The 14,548-nt window shown below is 37.1% G+C and overlaps 1 protein-coding gene across 1 annotated transcript in view; it reads left to right on the forward strand.

The window, feature by feature from the left end:
- Positions 1 to 14,548, forward strand: part of HIBADH (3-hydroxyisobutyrate dehydrogenase) — a 103,673-nt gene that overhangs the window by 10,876 nt on the left and 78,249 nt on the right. Inside the window, exons 2-4 of the mRNA XM_006733021.3 lie at positions 937 to 1,097; positions 9,620 to 9,729; positions 12,193 to 12,314. Coding sequence (XP_006733084.1) covers positions 937 to 1,097; positions 9,620 to 9,729; positions 12,193 to 12,314 — 393 coding nt within the window. The remainder of the gene's footprint in view (positions 1 to 936; positions 1,098 to 9,619; positions 9,730 to 12,192; positions 12,315 to 14,548) is intronic.

The raw sequence follows: 14,548 nt of genomic DNA on the forward strand, positions 1-14,548 counted from the left end.
GAGCTTCTTGAGGGCAAGGACTGTATGTATCTTGCTTATGTCTGTCTCTGCCTCTGTCATAGTACTTCATGCAGTAAATACTTGTTGAGTGGAGTTCTAAATCTAGAAATGAAATGATGTTTAAGGTTATTTTCAGGGCAGTGCAAAGTCCCTTTGCTCTCTCTTGCAAAAAGCATTACTTTGCATTGTGTGCCCCAGTATGATTTCAAAAGGCCTTCTGTGAAAAAGAAGAAAATCAAACAAAACCTGCTTACAGCTTTTTAAAAACAATTCCTTTTCTGTAAATGGAAATGTCTCTTCTCTGAAAGTGCATGGAGTTATTAGCCCAAGGCACTGAAACTATTACCCTTGCCATTTAAAGCCTATGGAAGCATCCCCGTCTTCTCCCCTACAACCCAATTTATAAAATGGTGACTTAGTTGGTTTAACATTTTACTAAGATGTTTTTTATACCATTGGAGGGGATGATTTCTATAAATGTGGGGGTGAGAAGGTAAAAAACTTTTCCATTCTTGGACCTTGTCCAAGATACATGTTTTATGGAATATTTTCAGTTTGTCATATACATTATTAAAGGAGATAATATAGATATGAAGAATCTAGAGTACTTCACATAATAGGTAAAGTACATATTTTAGAAATGATAACATTTTAAAATTTATTGTTAAAAATGGTAAAGGGATATTAATAGAGGTAGAAAACAGGAGAGATTGCTTAAAATTGTATAGTTGTTTCCTGCAGAACTAAATAATTAGATGTTTGTCTATACATGGTTGATGTCTTTAAATGTGATTAGATCATTAGTTTAAAACTAGCATTTTAAAGGTTTTTTTAAAAATAGAAAACATCTCAGTAGCAATTGACTTACTAATATTGAATGAACGTTTACAATAAGAAATGTCACTGCCCCTACTGAAAGTAATTTATTGAAATCAGTGTGTTCTAGGTCAATGGCTTCTAAGACTCCAGTTGGATTCATTGGACTGGGCAACATGGGGAATCCAATGGCAAAAAACCTCATGAAACATGGCTATCCACTCATTATTTATGATGTGTTCCCTGATGCATGCAAAGAGTTTCAAGATGCAGGTGAACAGGTAAGTCCTTTTCTTTAGATTAGTTCTAGATTTTGATGTTTAAAAATAAATATGACAACTGAGGAGTATACCCAATGGAATTATAAACCTATTTCACTGTTAATTTTATACATGTTATATATTTGTTGTTTTATATACATATATATACATTACAAGTGTGTATATATGTATATATATAGATATATTATTGTTATTGTTAACTTTCATCCAATATCTATCTGTGCAACAAAGATTGAGGTGATCTATTCTTTGGCAGGTGACTGGGAACATTTCCCAGGTCGGGTCATTGTGCTTGCCTTGGCTATGTATCAGTTTTCTGAGACAGTAACTTTACTGATTATGCTGTGAAAGCAGGTAGTTTGGTGGAAATAGCTTCTCATCTTATTGAGAGGCACAATTTGTCTTAGGACAAGAATAGGCTTAGGGATAGGAAACTTAGTTTGAATCCCAACTTAGATACTCACCTGCTTTCTTACTGGGGGCATGTTATTTCACCTCAGCTGTTTTCCTCATCTGTAAAATGGGCATGATGACAACCTGTGTCATTAGATTATGCGGCTTCAATGAGAATATATGTGAATGTACTTCACAAATATTGTATGGCAGTACTTTGTGAATAAATATGTTATTGGCCATAAAGCAGGAGACAGCCTAGCAACACTATATGCCATAATGAAGTACAGAGCTGAGTTATGACATATCTCTAGTGTTTTGTTCTTAGGCTATCATTGTTGTTTCAAGAATTTTGGGGCTAGAGTATATCCTGTTAGATGATAACATCTACTGGTCAGTTCCTGTTTGGATTTGTTAAACTTTATCAATAACTCACATGACAGGAGATCATGTATTAGTAACTGAATTTAGAGTTTTGTTTTTTTGAGATGTGAAGAAAATTCTGTGCAAGTTGTAGAGTGGAAAGTAAGGGCTGAATATAATCCCAGAATTGGGAGAGTACTAAATATTTCCTAAGAAATATAGAAAAAAGTGAGAGAAAAAATAAAATTAAACAGCCCACTTCTGGATGATAGACTTGAAGTAAATACTAAGAAATGTAATGCCTATGTAAAGAGCAGGTTTAAGTTTCTAGAGATTTCTACTTTAGGGTAGAATTCTACTTTAGGGTAGAATTTCTGAATACCTCCTGTATGTCTAGCAGTCCACCTAGTGCTATGGAGAATAAAACAGGTTGAGTTGGATGTGGCAGGGTGTTAGGGGTGTCTCAGGTGGCAAGACTAAATAATAGTACAAGGAAGTTTCTATTAAAATTGCATTTTGACTGTTATAAAGTACTGAAGCGGTTTTTTTGGGGGGGGAAATAATTATTAAGTGTTAAGAGTCACTTAGTTTCTGATAGGGAACTATAACTGTTAAGAGTCATTTCATGTCTCAGAGGAACTATAAAAATATTGTGTATAATCTTTGCTCACCTCTAAACAGAAATGGTGTAGTCTGAAATGAATGTTGTAGAGACAGGATCTCTCAGATTCCTAAATAGAAATGAGAAGATTCTAGGACACAGATTCAGTTACTGGATTTTCTTTTTCCTTGAGATATATAAGTGGGTATGAGGAAGGAAAAAAGATGGATTCTGGGTAGCTGCTCCTCCCAGATTAGTGAAGAGTAAAGACTTGTCTTAGCTTCTCGTCTGCAGTTCCCATCCCTGCCCCCAGCACATGGTGGGAAAAGTTCTGTGGATGGTTCACACTGAGGCAAGAGCCTGGAAGAGAGAATCCTCTTTTCCCACATCTTCTCTTCCCCACATCTCTGGTTCCCCTGTGACCTTGACTCTGTGAGGTCCTCTGAGTATTGATTATAACAGCAGTAGAGGGTAGGAGAATGTGAAACTTAGATGAATGAAAGGAGAAGGCTAAAGGATAAGAAAGCTTTGGGCCTGAGGGGAAGTATCATGCCATAATAAAATGAAAACATTTGTTAAATACTTTATGCTGGCAGCCTAAAAAACGTTTTGAATGGTGGCATTGTCATTTGAACAAGTGTGATTTCCTAAGAGGGCTATTTTAAAAAGTAACAATTTGGATGAATAAGTTCTGATATATTAAAATGTCAGCATTATTATTTCATAGCTATATTTAATTTTAAAAAATGTTGGGTAAAAGAAAAAAATGAGTTTCAATCTACTAACAGCAAAGACCAGACTTAGAATGGGATGGAAAAATGTAGGTGTATAAAACCTTGAAACTTCTTGCCATTATGCACAGTAGTGCAATGAAGCATTTAAGGGTTCAACAATTCAGAGTCTTTTTGTGTTGACACTTTCATTTTAAGGACAGGTGTCCCCCCTTCTCCCAACATTACTATGTCAGGTGAAGCTTATAAAATGGCTGCCAAAGAAAACGAGTTTTTTTCCCCCAATGATTGCACAGACTGGCTAGTTGATTTCTAATGTTAACTGTGCTTTCAGTGAGAAATTTGCAGGGAGAGAAAGTACCAAAATAGAGATACCTGGTTCTAAAGATCTTTGGACATTTCCTTGAAGAAGTGCTTTTTTTTTTTTTTTAAAGCAAAAAGTGGGACTTACTGTTTCTTGTAACTGAAGAGTTGGGGAATGGTCTGACCCAAGTCACAGCTGAATTTTGGGCACAGATGTAATCAGATTCTTTTCTGTCTGCCTGTTGTCTGCTTTGCTCCGAGGCTCCTCATTCCCCTCAGGGTACCTGATAGCCACCTGCAGTTCCAGGTGAAGAAATGCTTTAGAAAGTTCCACCCCTGGAAGTCTTCTTTAAGCCTAATCTAGTAGTAGAACATAGTACATGGATTATGAAGGAAATAAAAACTTTGACATGTTAAAAATGTTTGACATGCTTGATAGTATTTAATCAATTTATTTATGCCTTTAAATTTTAACCTATTCTAGGGGCGTCTAGCTGGCTCAGTAGGTAGAGCATGTGACTCTTGATCTTGGGGTTGTAAGTTCAAGCCCCATACTGGGCATAGAGTTTACTTTAAAAAAAAGTGTTAATTTGGGGCAACTGGATGCCTCAGTCAGTTGAGCATCTGACTCTTGATCTCGGCCCAGGTCTTGATCTCAGGGTTGTGAGTTCAAGCCCCATGTTGGGCTCTATGGAGGGCATGGAGTCTACTTAAAAAAAAAAAAAAAAGTTATTCTAACAGGGTATTTATACTTGGTTAAATATGTTAATTTTGGTTATTTCCACAAAAAATGTGGGCATTCCTCTTTCAGTATCCCTTTATTATATCCTTATTTCTGTTGGAAACTCAGGTTTAACCTACCATGATGCATCATTTCAACTTTTAGAATCTTTTCTAAGAAGGTAACCTATATTACAAATGTAATTATGAAGCCTTTGTTTATTAGAAATCATGAATCGATAAATTGTTAATGCAGTGGTATAAAAACATAAACCCTGGAACCAGACTGCCTGGGCTTAAATCTCAGCTCTACCATTTGCTGGCTGTGTAACTTTGGACAGATTATTTAACCTCTCTCTACTTAAATTTCCTCATTTTATAAAATGGGGATTTTAATAGTACCTTTTCAGTCCTGGAGAACCTGGCATCTACAGCGTGCTATTACTGATGTTACTATTCTTACTACTGTTGTTATGGTGGTTGTTGTTGTATCTCTACCATCTGTCTCCCAAATCATTCCCCAACACCACCCATAGAAACATACCACTGTCTTGGCCGAGTCACTGAGTCCAGAGTGCTTTGGAAGAGAACTATAGATATATATATGTATATTTTAAATATTTATTTATTTGAGAGAGAGAGAGCAGAGATAGTGAGATAGAGCACAAGCTGGGAGGAGAGGGAGAAGTAGGTTCCCCCCTGAGCAGGGAGCCCGATGTGGGAATGGATCCCATGACCCTGGGATCATGACCTGAGCCAAGGCAGCACCCTATAGACATATTTTTAAATGAAAGAATGATGGTAAAAATTAAAACCAAACTAGGAGATAAAGTGATTTGATAGCATCCCTGTTTAAGAATACATTCTGCACTGTCCCTTCCATCCCACTTTCATTTTGCAGAAGATAGCAACTTCTCTTTTTAAGCATTAGCGTCAAGGGCATATGACTTGTGCTTCATTTTCATTGTCTAGGAATTTCCTTGGAGATGCTGCTGATCTGTGCCAAAAGTCTTGGGACTTTTACACCATTCCTGTGTGAGTTTTCTGGTTGAACTAGGCTTAATTAGATTGTCTTTTCTTTTGTTTTCTCTTTGAAAACTTGGAAGCTATCTTGTTGTTCCAGGGTTGTAAGGCTGAGCATGTTTAGTTAAGTAATTCTCTTGGGATCTAAGCTGGCATCCACTCAGATCTTATTAAATGAGGACTTTAAAAGCCTCATTTAATGACAGAGTGGGCTCTGTCATTGTTGACCAAATGTTTCAAGATGTAGGTACAAGCTGTTTTTGTCAGTTTTTCAAGTGTAGTGTAATTTTGCAGTAACAGTGTGCTTTTCTACTTGGAAAGATTAAAAAAACACAGAGTGGCAGGTTTAACCAAGGTCACGATCATCTTGTTTCTTAGCAAGTTTCTCTTACCCATTTGGCTTACTTGGAAGCCATGCTGAGCTTAATTTTTGTGACTGTTTTATTTGGAAGAGACAATGAGATTTTCCTTTGTGGAAAGCAACTAGTTAACAGTTGTCTCCTTCCAGTGGATAATGTAAAAAGGAGGTGCAATTCCCTCAGATTACTCTGGGCCTCCATGCTCCCATCCTCCCTCCTTCCTCCCACCCAGCAAAGCGGATTTTGTCTTTATTTTTTTTTAATTTTTATTTATTTATTTTTAAAGATTTTATTTATTCATTTGAGACACAGAGAGAGAGAGAGCATGAGCAGTGGGAGAGGCAGAAGCAGGCTTCCCGCTGAGCCAGGAGCCCGATGTGCGGCTCGATCCCAGGACCCCAGGATCATGACCTGAGCCGAAGGCAGACGCCCAACCATCTGAGCCACCCAGACACCCCAGATTTTGTCTTTAATTCATCCAGTCTTCTACTTCTTGTATTGCATACCTGCCATTGATGGGTACTAGTATACAGATGAATCTAAATCCAGAGAAATTGGCTGCAAAAATTCTCAAAGACTGGAGATATCGTGATACACAAAGGAACCAATCTCCTGTACTTAAAATTGAGATAATGGAAAAGTAGAGTCATCTTAATTCATAATAATTTAAGAATGAAGCAGATGGAATTAGCAAGAGATCTTTCTGGGTGATCATGACAGACAGAGCAGAGCAGTGGCCCAGAGTCAGCCAGGTCAGTGACTATCCACAGACAGGGAGGTGCGGAAGAGTCTTGTTAATGCTGTACCTTTGTACTGATCATATCCCATGAGCCCTTTTTCACAGAGGCTCTACCTTTCTAGACCTTAAGTGAAATATTTCTTTACCTAAGTTTCCTTTCTACTTTGGAAATAGAACCCCCTAAAGATAACCCAAATCACTATTCTTATTTTGTAGATTCAGAAACTGAAGGCAGAGGGGTTAAGTGATTTTCACAAAACCACACATGGGCTTAGTGGCTGAGCTGCAACTAAACCTAGGTCTCTGGCTTCCCAAATTAGTGTTCCTTTCACTGATCCATGCTGTCTTTGCTTATCCATTCAATTAGTAAATGTAATTGTAGGGACTCTAATTAGTTTGGCTCCTAAAGGCTTTTGTGGTTAGTGTCAGGCTGGCAACAAGGTTTGTTTTTTTTCCCCCCAGCTTTTGAGTCATGGCCAAATTTTGTCAGTCAGTTATTTCAGTCTTGAAGTCATCACATGGAAGTCAAGATGAGTTGAATAGCTGGACACACATGTCTATGTGTCTGTCTAATAAACATGCCTTCTGTAGTGCAAATTAGAGACTGTTATTATAATGTACCAAATGTATATAGTCATTAGATACGGAGCAGTTGTGGCCAATACGGTGGTGACATTCCAGCTATCACTATCATTGTGTGTTTTTTCCGGACCTGTGAGCTTTGACACTATATAATATATAATTGAGGGGTTAGCAGGACTCTGGCAACCCAGGCATCCCAAGAAGCAGATGCTAGGGATGCAGGGGGCTGATTGGTCACCCCATGCACTTGGCAGTTGCATGAATTGGCACTGCCAGTTCATGGGTATGAGAAGCTTGGAGGTGTGAAGTATGCTTAGATCTGTGAACTAATTGTTGGTGCCCCTGAGGGCACCTCTCAAGGAGTTATCTGGGTAGAATTGAATTTCCTTCGATGGAAGAGACTCACTGAATTCCTAAGAGAAAGTCTGAAATTGACTCTTAGACCTCAGGGCTTACCACGGGGTCTCTGAAAGATCAAGAGACATGGAGCTGAGATGGAAGGAAAGACCACTGAAAGGTATGCCATTGTTTTGCATTGTATGTATTACTTCACTGAAGGAGAGGTGAAAAGATGAGGCTTTCTCTGTACCCATATTTTTAATGCAGTCCAGGAGTAGAGAAATACTACTGTAACTTTTCCTTTTCTTATACTCATCTTACTCAGCTCTGTTTTTCTTGAGTAAATGTGAACTGTTTGCCAGCAAATAGTTGCCTCTTTTTGAATCTCAGCATTTATTTGGGCGTAGGAAAGGTTTTTACTTGACTGAAGTATTTCTTTGTAATTTCACAGAAAAAAATTTTTTTTCCCGAAAATTTTTAGGGCAAATCCTGATGATGTATCAAAATCTACTGTTGAGTGTACATTGTAGACTCTAAAATGCCATTCTGCCTTTAGAATGAAACATTGAAAGAAGGAGTATCTCTTTTTTTGTTTTAGGGTCGGAGATATTTTATGTTAGCATTTAATATTAATACACAGAGTATTAGGATATTGATTGCCTGAAATTTTATTTTATTTATTTATTTTAAGATTTTATTTATTTATTTGACAGAGAGAGACACGCGAGAGAGGGAACACAAGCAGGGGGAGTGGGAGAGGGAGAAGCAGGCTTCCCGCAGAGCAGGGAGCCCGATGCGGGGCTCGATCCCAGGACCCCGGGATCATGACCTGAGCCGAAGGCAGACGCTTAACGACTGAGCCACCCAGGTGCCCCTGCCTGAAATTTTAAAGTATGACTTACTAAATTACTTTATGTTAAAACTGTGTTTGTCTCAAATTTGATTTCAAAGCTAATAGTCTTCTAGGGAAAATTGAATTGTGATTACCTCTAGCTCATAATACTTAGATTACACACTGTTTGCCTTTCCATTCCACTTTCATCAACTGCATATCAAAGACAAAAAAAATGTTAGGTATCATTCCGCCACACACAAATCAGAGGCATTCCCATTTGTAGGTTGCTTACATGGCAGTTCACATTTCCTAGCAGAAAATATGTCCATTTCTCATACATGTGTACATCATTCTACAGAGAAAGAAGTCTTCAGTTATCCTCCAGACAGTCCTTTGTCTTTTTTTTTTTTAAGATTTTATTTATTTGTCAGAGAGAGCACAAGCGGGGGGAGCGGCAGGCAGAGGGAGAAGCAGGCTCCCCTCTGAGCAAGGAGCCCAATGTGGAACTCGATTCTAGCACCCTGGGATCTGACCTGAGCCGAAGGCAGATGCTTAGCTGACTAAGCCACCCAGGTGCCCCCCTTTGTCTTTTTAGGAGAGATGAAGCTTTCATGACAGGTGGGATGATGGATTATTTTTGTTAAAGGAGAGTTTGAATCAAGAAGTGAGCTCCAGTCTCTTCTGACTTCTTTGGTTGCCAACTCCCTGGCCAGGTGTATCAAGGAAGGGCATGTGTGAGAGAGAGCAGGGGTTTGGGGAACGCCGGTGAGGGCGTGTACATCTCTGCATGCATGCACACAAACAGAGGATGAACAGTAACTTTCCTTGACAGTATGTTTATGGTCATCATAAGGCAGAAATGAGGGTGGAAATGAGAGTGTACCCTGATGCCTATTTGTATGTCTTTCTTGTATCTACAGTTTCCACATGAGTCCTGGTAGCTCACATGCTCAGCCTTTATGGTAGTACTTACAGCTAATGCAGAAAGTGCTCATATCCTTGTCCTGACCTTTTCATTTCCATACAGGCTTAATTTTTTGCTTTTTTTTCCATTGAAAATGGAGACTGGAGGATGATGGTAATCAGGGCTTGAGAATTTGCTAGGGGATTTTGCTGCCTGTGGAATCACTGGTGAATCCTGGAGTTCAGCTACCATCCCTGTTGCACTTGAATGTTTTTCTTAGTCAAAGCATCTACCAAAAAGTATGCTGTTTCAGAATCCAAGTTGGAGGAATCCATGAGAAGTACGTCCGTTCCCAGGACTGTTGGGTTTTGCCCTTTCCCCTTCAACTCACTTCACACTTTTTAAAATAAACAGTAGATTCAATTCCATAGAAACTCCATCTATATGTGTATAAGGAATGGACTCTATTTTAGGCATTAACCTTTTTTTTTTTTTTTGTCATTTGGAAACAAGAATTAGTTTTATTCACGGTCTCTGTTGTCAGCATGCATAAAAAGTGGATCCTACTTGTGCTCTAGAAACTGCTTCCATTTTAATTTAAATAATGTGCCTTTGTAATTTTTTTTAAAGGTAGTGTCTTCCCCAGCAGATGTAGCTGAAAAAGCTGACAGAATTATTACAATGTTGCCCACCAGTATCAATGCAATAGAAGCTTATTCTGGAGCGAATGGAATTCTAAAGTATGTATTTCTCAACCATGGAAATTTTCTTGTTATGATAGTCCACGAATTTCACATTTGTTAACACTTTAGGAAATTACAATTATGTTTGTTAAACCTTTCTATACTGTTTTCTTAAAAGTGAATGATGTGGTTTCTCTCTCATTGTAAAGGGTTTATTTTTTCACTGAAAGCAAGTATGTGACTTTTGGGAATAATTTTTTTTGTTTCTGTTTCTTTCCTTAACTCTTGCATTAACCTTATGCTTTCATCACTAACATGTTTAAGAGACTTTTAAAGCTTGCATTTTAAACTGTACAGATGTTACAAGCATAATTTTCTGATGGTTTATAGAAATTCAGGAAAAGGTTTCTGTGAAAAATAAAACCAAACATTGGAAAGAACACCATTATTTAACATTTTATTATATTATAAAAAGTTATTGTATGTCCTCTGGGTTAGTACATCTGTAGTAAGAACTTCGAGAAGTTGGAATTAAAGGTTAGCAGTAGCTCTTTAAATAAAATGTAATTTAGGTCAGAGTTTTCTAGCCAGTGCTTAGCTTCCCTGGCTTTGAGAACCTTTGGTTTAATTCTGCCTATTGCCAAATCCTTGTGGTTGTGTTAAAATGACAGTGGTTGAATTTCTGATTTAATTTTCTGGTCTTACTGGTTCCTGTTTCTAACTTGTTTTGTTGTTGAATTTCAGCAAAGAGCTAGAAAAAACTGGTAGGTCCTGTAGACATATGTAGGACTAAAAGAAAGGGTTTAATTTCATGAAGCTATAATACATGAAATATGAGGTTTCTGGGAATTGAATTGCTTTAGAAAACTAACAAACTTGGAAGCAAAAGACACTTGGATATTAGGCAGAAAACTGATAAGATAAATGTTTAGATTTCAGGGAAGGTTGAAAGGCACTCATTTTGGATGGAGCCTTCAGGCCCATGGTGTGTGTGGTCCTGAGGTAACCTAGCTGTCTCATTGTCTAGTCTGCCCCAATTATGGCCCTGTGTTGCCTGTCTAGGAAAAGTTACTAAAAATTTGGAGACAAAATCCTGTGTTTATTAATATTCTTTACTAAGGAATATGGTGGTCATCTAGCAAGCAATTTTGTCTAGGAGTGCTTTCAGAGAATGCGGCTTTACGTTGAACTATAATTTGCTTTTCATGGGTAGTTCTTTATTTTCTTCTGGGTTGCAATCCTTTCCCCATACCTAGTGCATATGTAATTTTTGAGACAGTTTCCCATTTGCTTAAAGATTTAAGAGCTTAAGAATATTAGTATCATACAACACTGGTAAATGTAATTCTTATTTTTCACATAAAGTGAAACTTCCACATACTGAGGTGATCTGTAATAGAGCATGCTATTTCTTTTCTGTGGAATATACCAAATCATTGCATTTGGACCAGATCAATTCATATGTTTATTAAAATTGTTGTTTAAAGCATTTTGGATGCTATTTTTTCTATAAAGGATTTTTCTTTAATAGTTTTTTAGCAATGATTTTCTATTTCCTCTTTCAATATTTATATTTATTCATTTCTAATTTTTCAGTCATAATTATGATGAAGTGTTATCTGCGTTAGTTAATCTGTAGTAAGGACTTTGGGAAGTTTGAATTAAAGGTAAGCCATAGCCCTTTAAATAAATGATAACTTAGGTCAGTTTCCTAGCCAGTGTAGATAGGCATAGATTATAAAGGAACTGTGTAGATAGATATAATCTGCACTTATAGTACAAACAAAAATATCTTATTATAAGAATGCCATTTACTACTGATGTAAAATATGATAGAAGAAAAGACTGTTTCCCTGCTTTGCCAATGTATGTGTATACATTTACCATAAAGAACAAAAAAACTATCTGTGAGACTTCCAGGTCCATTCCTTTATTTTCCTTTCTGCTTCTTTGATGTTTTATTTTATCTTTAAAAAGCGGTAGTTATTGAAGAGTATGCCACCCTGAAGCAGATGGCTAAATTTCAGTGGTTTATGTTTCTTCTACCTAGTGGAAATGACATGGATATGTGAAATTTGCAATATGGCTTGTTAAAGATAAATAGAATACTTTTTAAAGAGCCCCAGCTACTTTACAAACAAAAATTTAAATCCTACCAAATTATAAAAAGTTCTTTAAAGCTTGCATTTTAAAGTTAATAGGTGTTTTAAATTGCCTACCTATATTATTATGGTATTGTATATTTCACCTGAAACCAGAGTTTATACCATGTAGTTTATTAGATTATTTAGGTTTGTTTGAAAGTTTGGGTTTACTTTGAACTTTAATTGATCTGGAAATGGATTTGAGATTTTGAAGCAGTTCTAATAATGCTTTTAATACTAAAGCAAAGACCTCCTTGATATGTGGCAGCTTTTAGCAGATTCTAATTCTGTAGGTAGTTGCATGAAATGCTTATTCAGAATTGTAAAGTATAGGTTTATAGTTTTAAAAAACTATTATTTTTATTTATTTACTTAGAAAAGTGAAGAAAGGCTCACTACTGATAGACTCCAGTACTATTGATCCTGCAGTTTCAAAAGAATTGGCCAAAGAAGTTGAGAAAATGGGAGCAGTTTTCATGGATGCCCCTGTTTCTGGTGGTAAGTGGCAGCTAAAATCTATGCACACCTATTTCTATTTGTCAGAAATAGCAATTACAGTTTTGTGGTACCCAAGATATATCTAGTTATTTTTAGACCTGTTACAAGGAGTCTCAATTTCCTCATTGAAAACAAAGAACAAAACTCACTTTTGTTATTTAGTATTCTCAAAATATGTTGCTTGTTCTAAGTTCAGGTGAAAGGATGTCACAACTTTGAAGAATTGTGAATTTTTGGTCCAAATTGCTGTGGGTAGGGCTAGAGCTATTCGTAGAAAATTTAACTTTTCAGAACAGATTCAAGAAGTAATTAATTAGCTTGAATCATCTTTTTTTTTAAGATTTACTTATTTATTTATTTGAGGGAGAGAGCGCACAAGCAGGGGGAGCAACAGAGGGGGAGGGAGAAGCAGCCTTCCCGCTTAGCAGGGAGCCCGATGTGGGGCTCGATCCCAGGGCCCTGGGATCATGACCCAAGCCGAAGACAGATGCTCAACTGACTGAGCCACCCAGGCGCCCCTCCTTGAATCATCTTTTAACTTTAAAGTAGCTGAGGAAGTGGTTAAAAAGAAAAAGTCATTTCACAAGGGAACTTTAGGCCCAGATGAGTTTTTACAAGTGAAATGTTACCAGAGTTTCAAATAGCAGATCATTTCAATTTTATATGAACTTTTCCAGACAATAGAAAAAAAGGAGACATTTCCCAGCTCATTCTACCAGACCTGTAACTCTGATACTTCAATCAAAAAGAGAGAAATGAGAGAGAAAATTTTAGGTCTATATCAGTCATGAATACAGAAGTAAAACGTTTTAAAAAGTTCATTAGCAAACTAAATCCAGCCGAGTATAAAAGAGATCAAACACTACAATCAGGTTTATCTCCTATGTACTCAAATGGCTTAATATTAGTAAATCTATAAATCTACTTCGCCACATTAACATACTTAAAAATCATATGATCATCTCAATCGGAAGACAAGGATTCTCACTAATAAAATTTTAAAAGCATATTATTATATCAAATCTTAATAGTAGGTATCTGGGTATTTTGGAATGGTAGTATTATGGGTATTATGATTTTCCATAATTTTGCAAGTTCCAAAATTATTGTGTAATCAATAATGGTACACACACCTGCACACACACAAACATATACACGTACATATGTAATTTATAGTTGAAGACTAGTTTCTAGTTGGAGACTTTCTAGAAAGGCTGGACTGAAGAAACCAATCATTTGCTCAAGACCAAGACTAGATTTGTCTCACATCCCACTGCATTAGGAAATATTATTTTCCATAAAGTTCTAATTTATTCTAAGAGGAAAATAAAGATTGCTAAATGGAAGGTTGTCCTTAAATTATAAAATCATCCATCTCAGTACAGTGCTAAAAATAGCCAACAGCTAGTATGGTACATTGTTATAGTAATGACCTTTAATGACTCACATCTCTGAATCCACTCTGTGTGACCATGTGCTGCATTGACTCTGAGTTGAGCCATCTGACTTGCTTTGGCCAGTGGTATGTTAGCAAATGTTACACAAGGATAGACTTGAAAAGCACTTTGTACATTGAGTCTTGCCCTGTCTTGCTCACGGGGACTCTTCTGCTGTTGCATAGAGAAGCCTGGATTAGCCACCTGGGACGTGCGCTAACCACCAAGCATGGGAATGAGGCCATCTTGACCATCCAGCTAGAGTCAAGTTCCCAGATGACTGCAGCTGTATTAGTGACCTCAGGCCTGATGAGCAAATGAACTGCCCCGCTAAGATAGTCTAAATTACTCACCCATAGGATTGTGAGCAAATAAACCCACTAAGTTTGGGGGTGTAGTGTAGCAGTAGATAACTGATAGAGCCAATATAGTTGATATTGCCATAGTTACGTACAAGTGTTTGTTACTTAATGTATCGATTAATGTGCTACTTGTGCTTATTTAGTCTAAGTGTTATAAACCCTTTCCGAAGGAGAATGATAGTCCTGTAGTTAGCATAAAAGGCCAACTTTAATGCCAAAGCTGAGTTGCCAAAATGAAGTTTATTAAGCCAGTCCAGAAAAGAGTTTTGTTTGCTGTAAACAGGTCCCAGACTTACATCTCTCTATTCCTGATTACAAAGGAGAATGTTTGCCTAAATGTTACCTAAGTAGCTGCCCTGGTGAGCTGGTATGAGATACCCATATTTAGTAAGATCCGGAAAAGTAAGTTGGTAAAAATTCAGTAAGTCTCATTATG

Source organism: Leptonychotes weddellii, chromosome 12 (genome assembly GCF_054177405.1).
Source record: "Leptonychotes weddellii isolate Sample4059 chromosome 12, ASM5417740v2, whole genome shotgun sequence".
In the NCBI taxonomy this organism is placed as follows: Eukaryota; Metazoa; Chordata; class Mammalia; order Carnivora; family Phocidae; genus Leptonychotes; species Leptonychotes weddellii.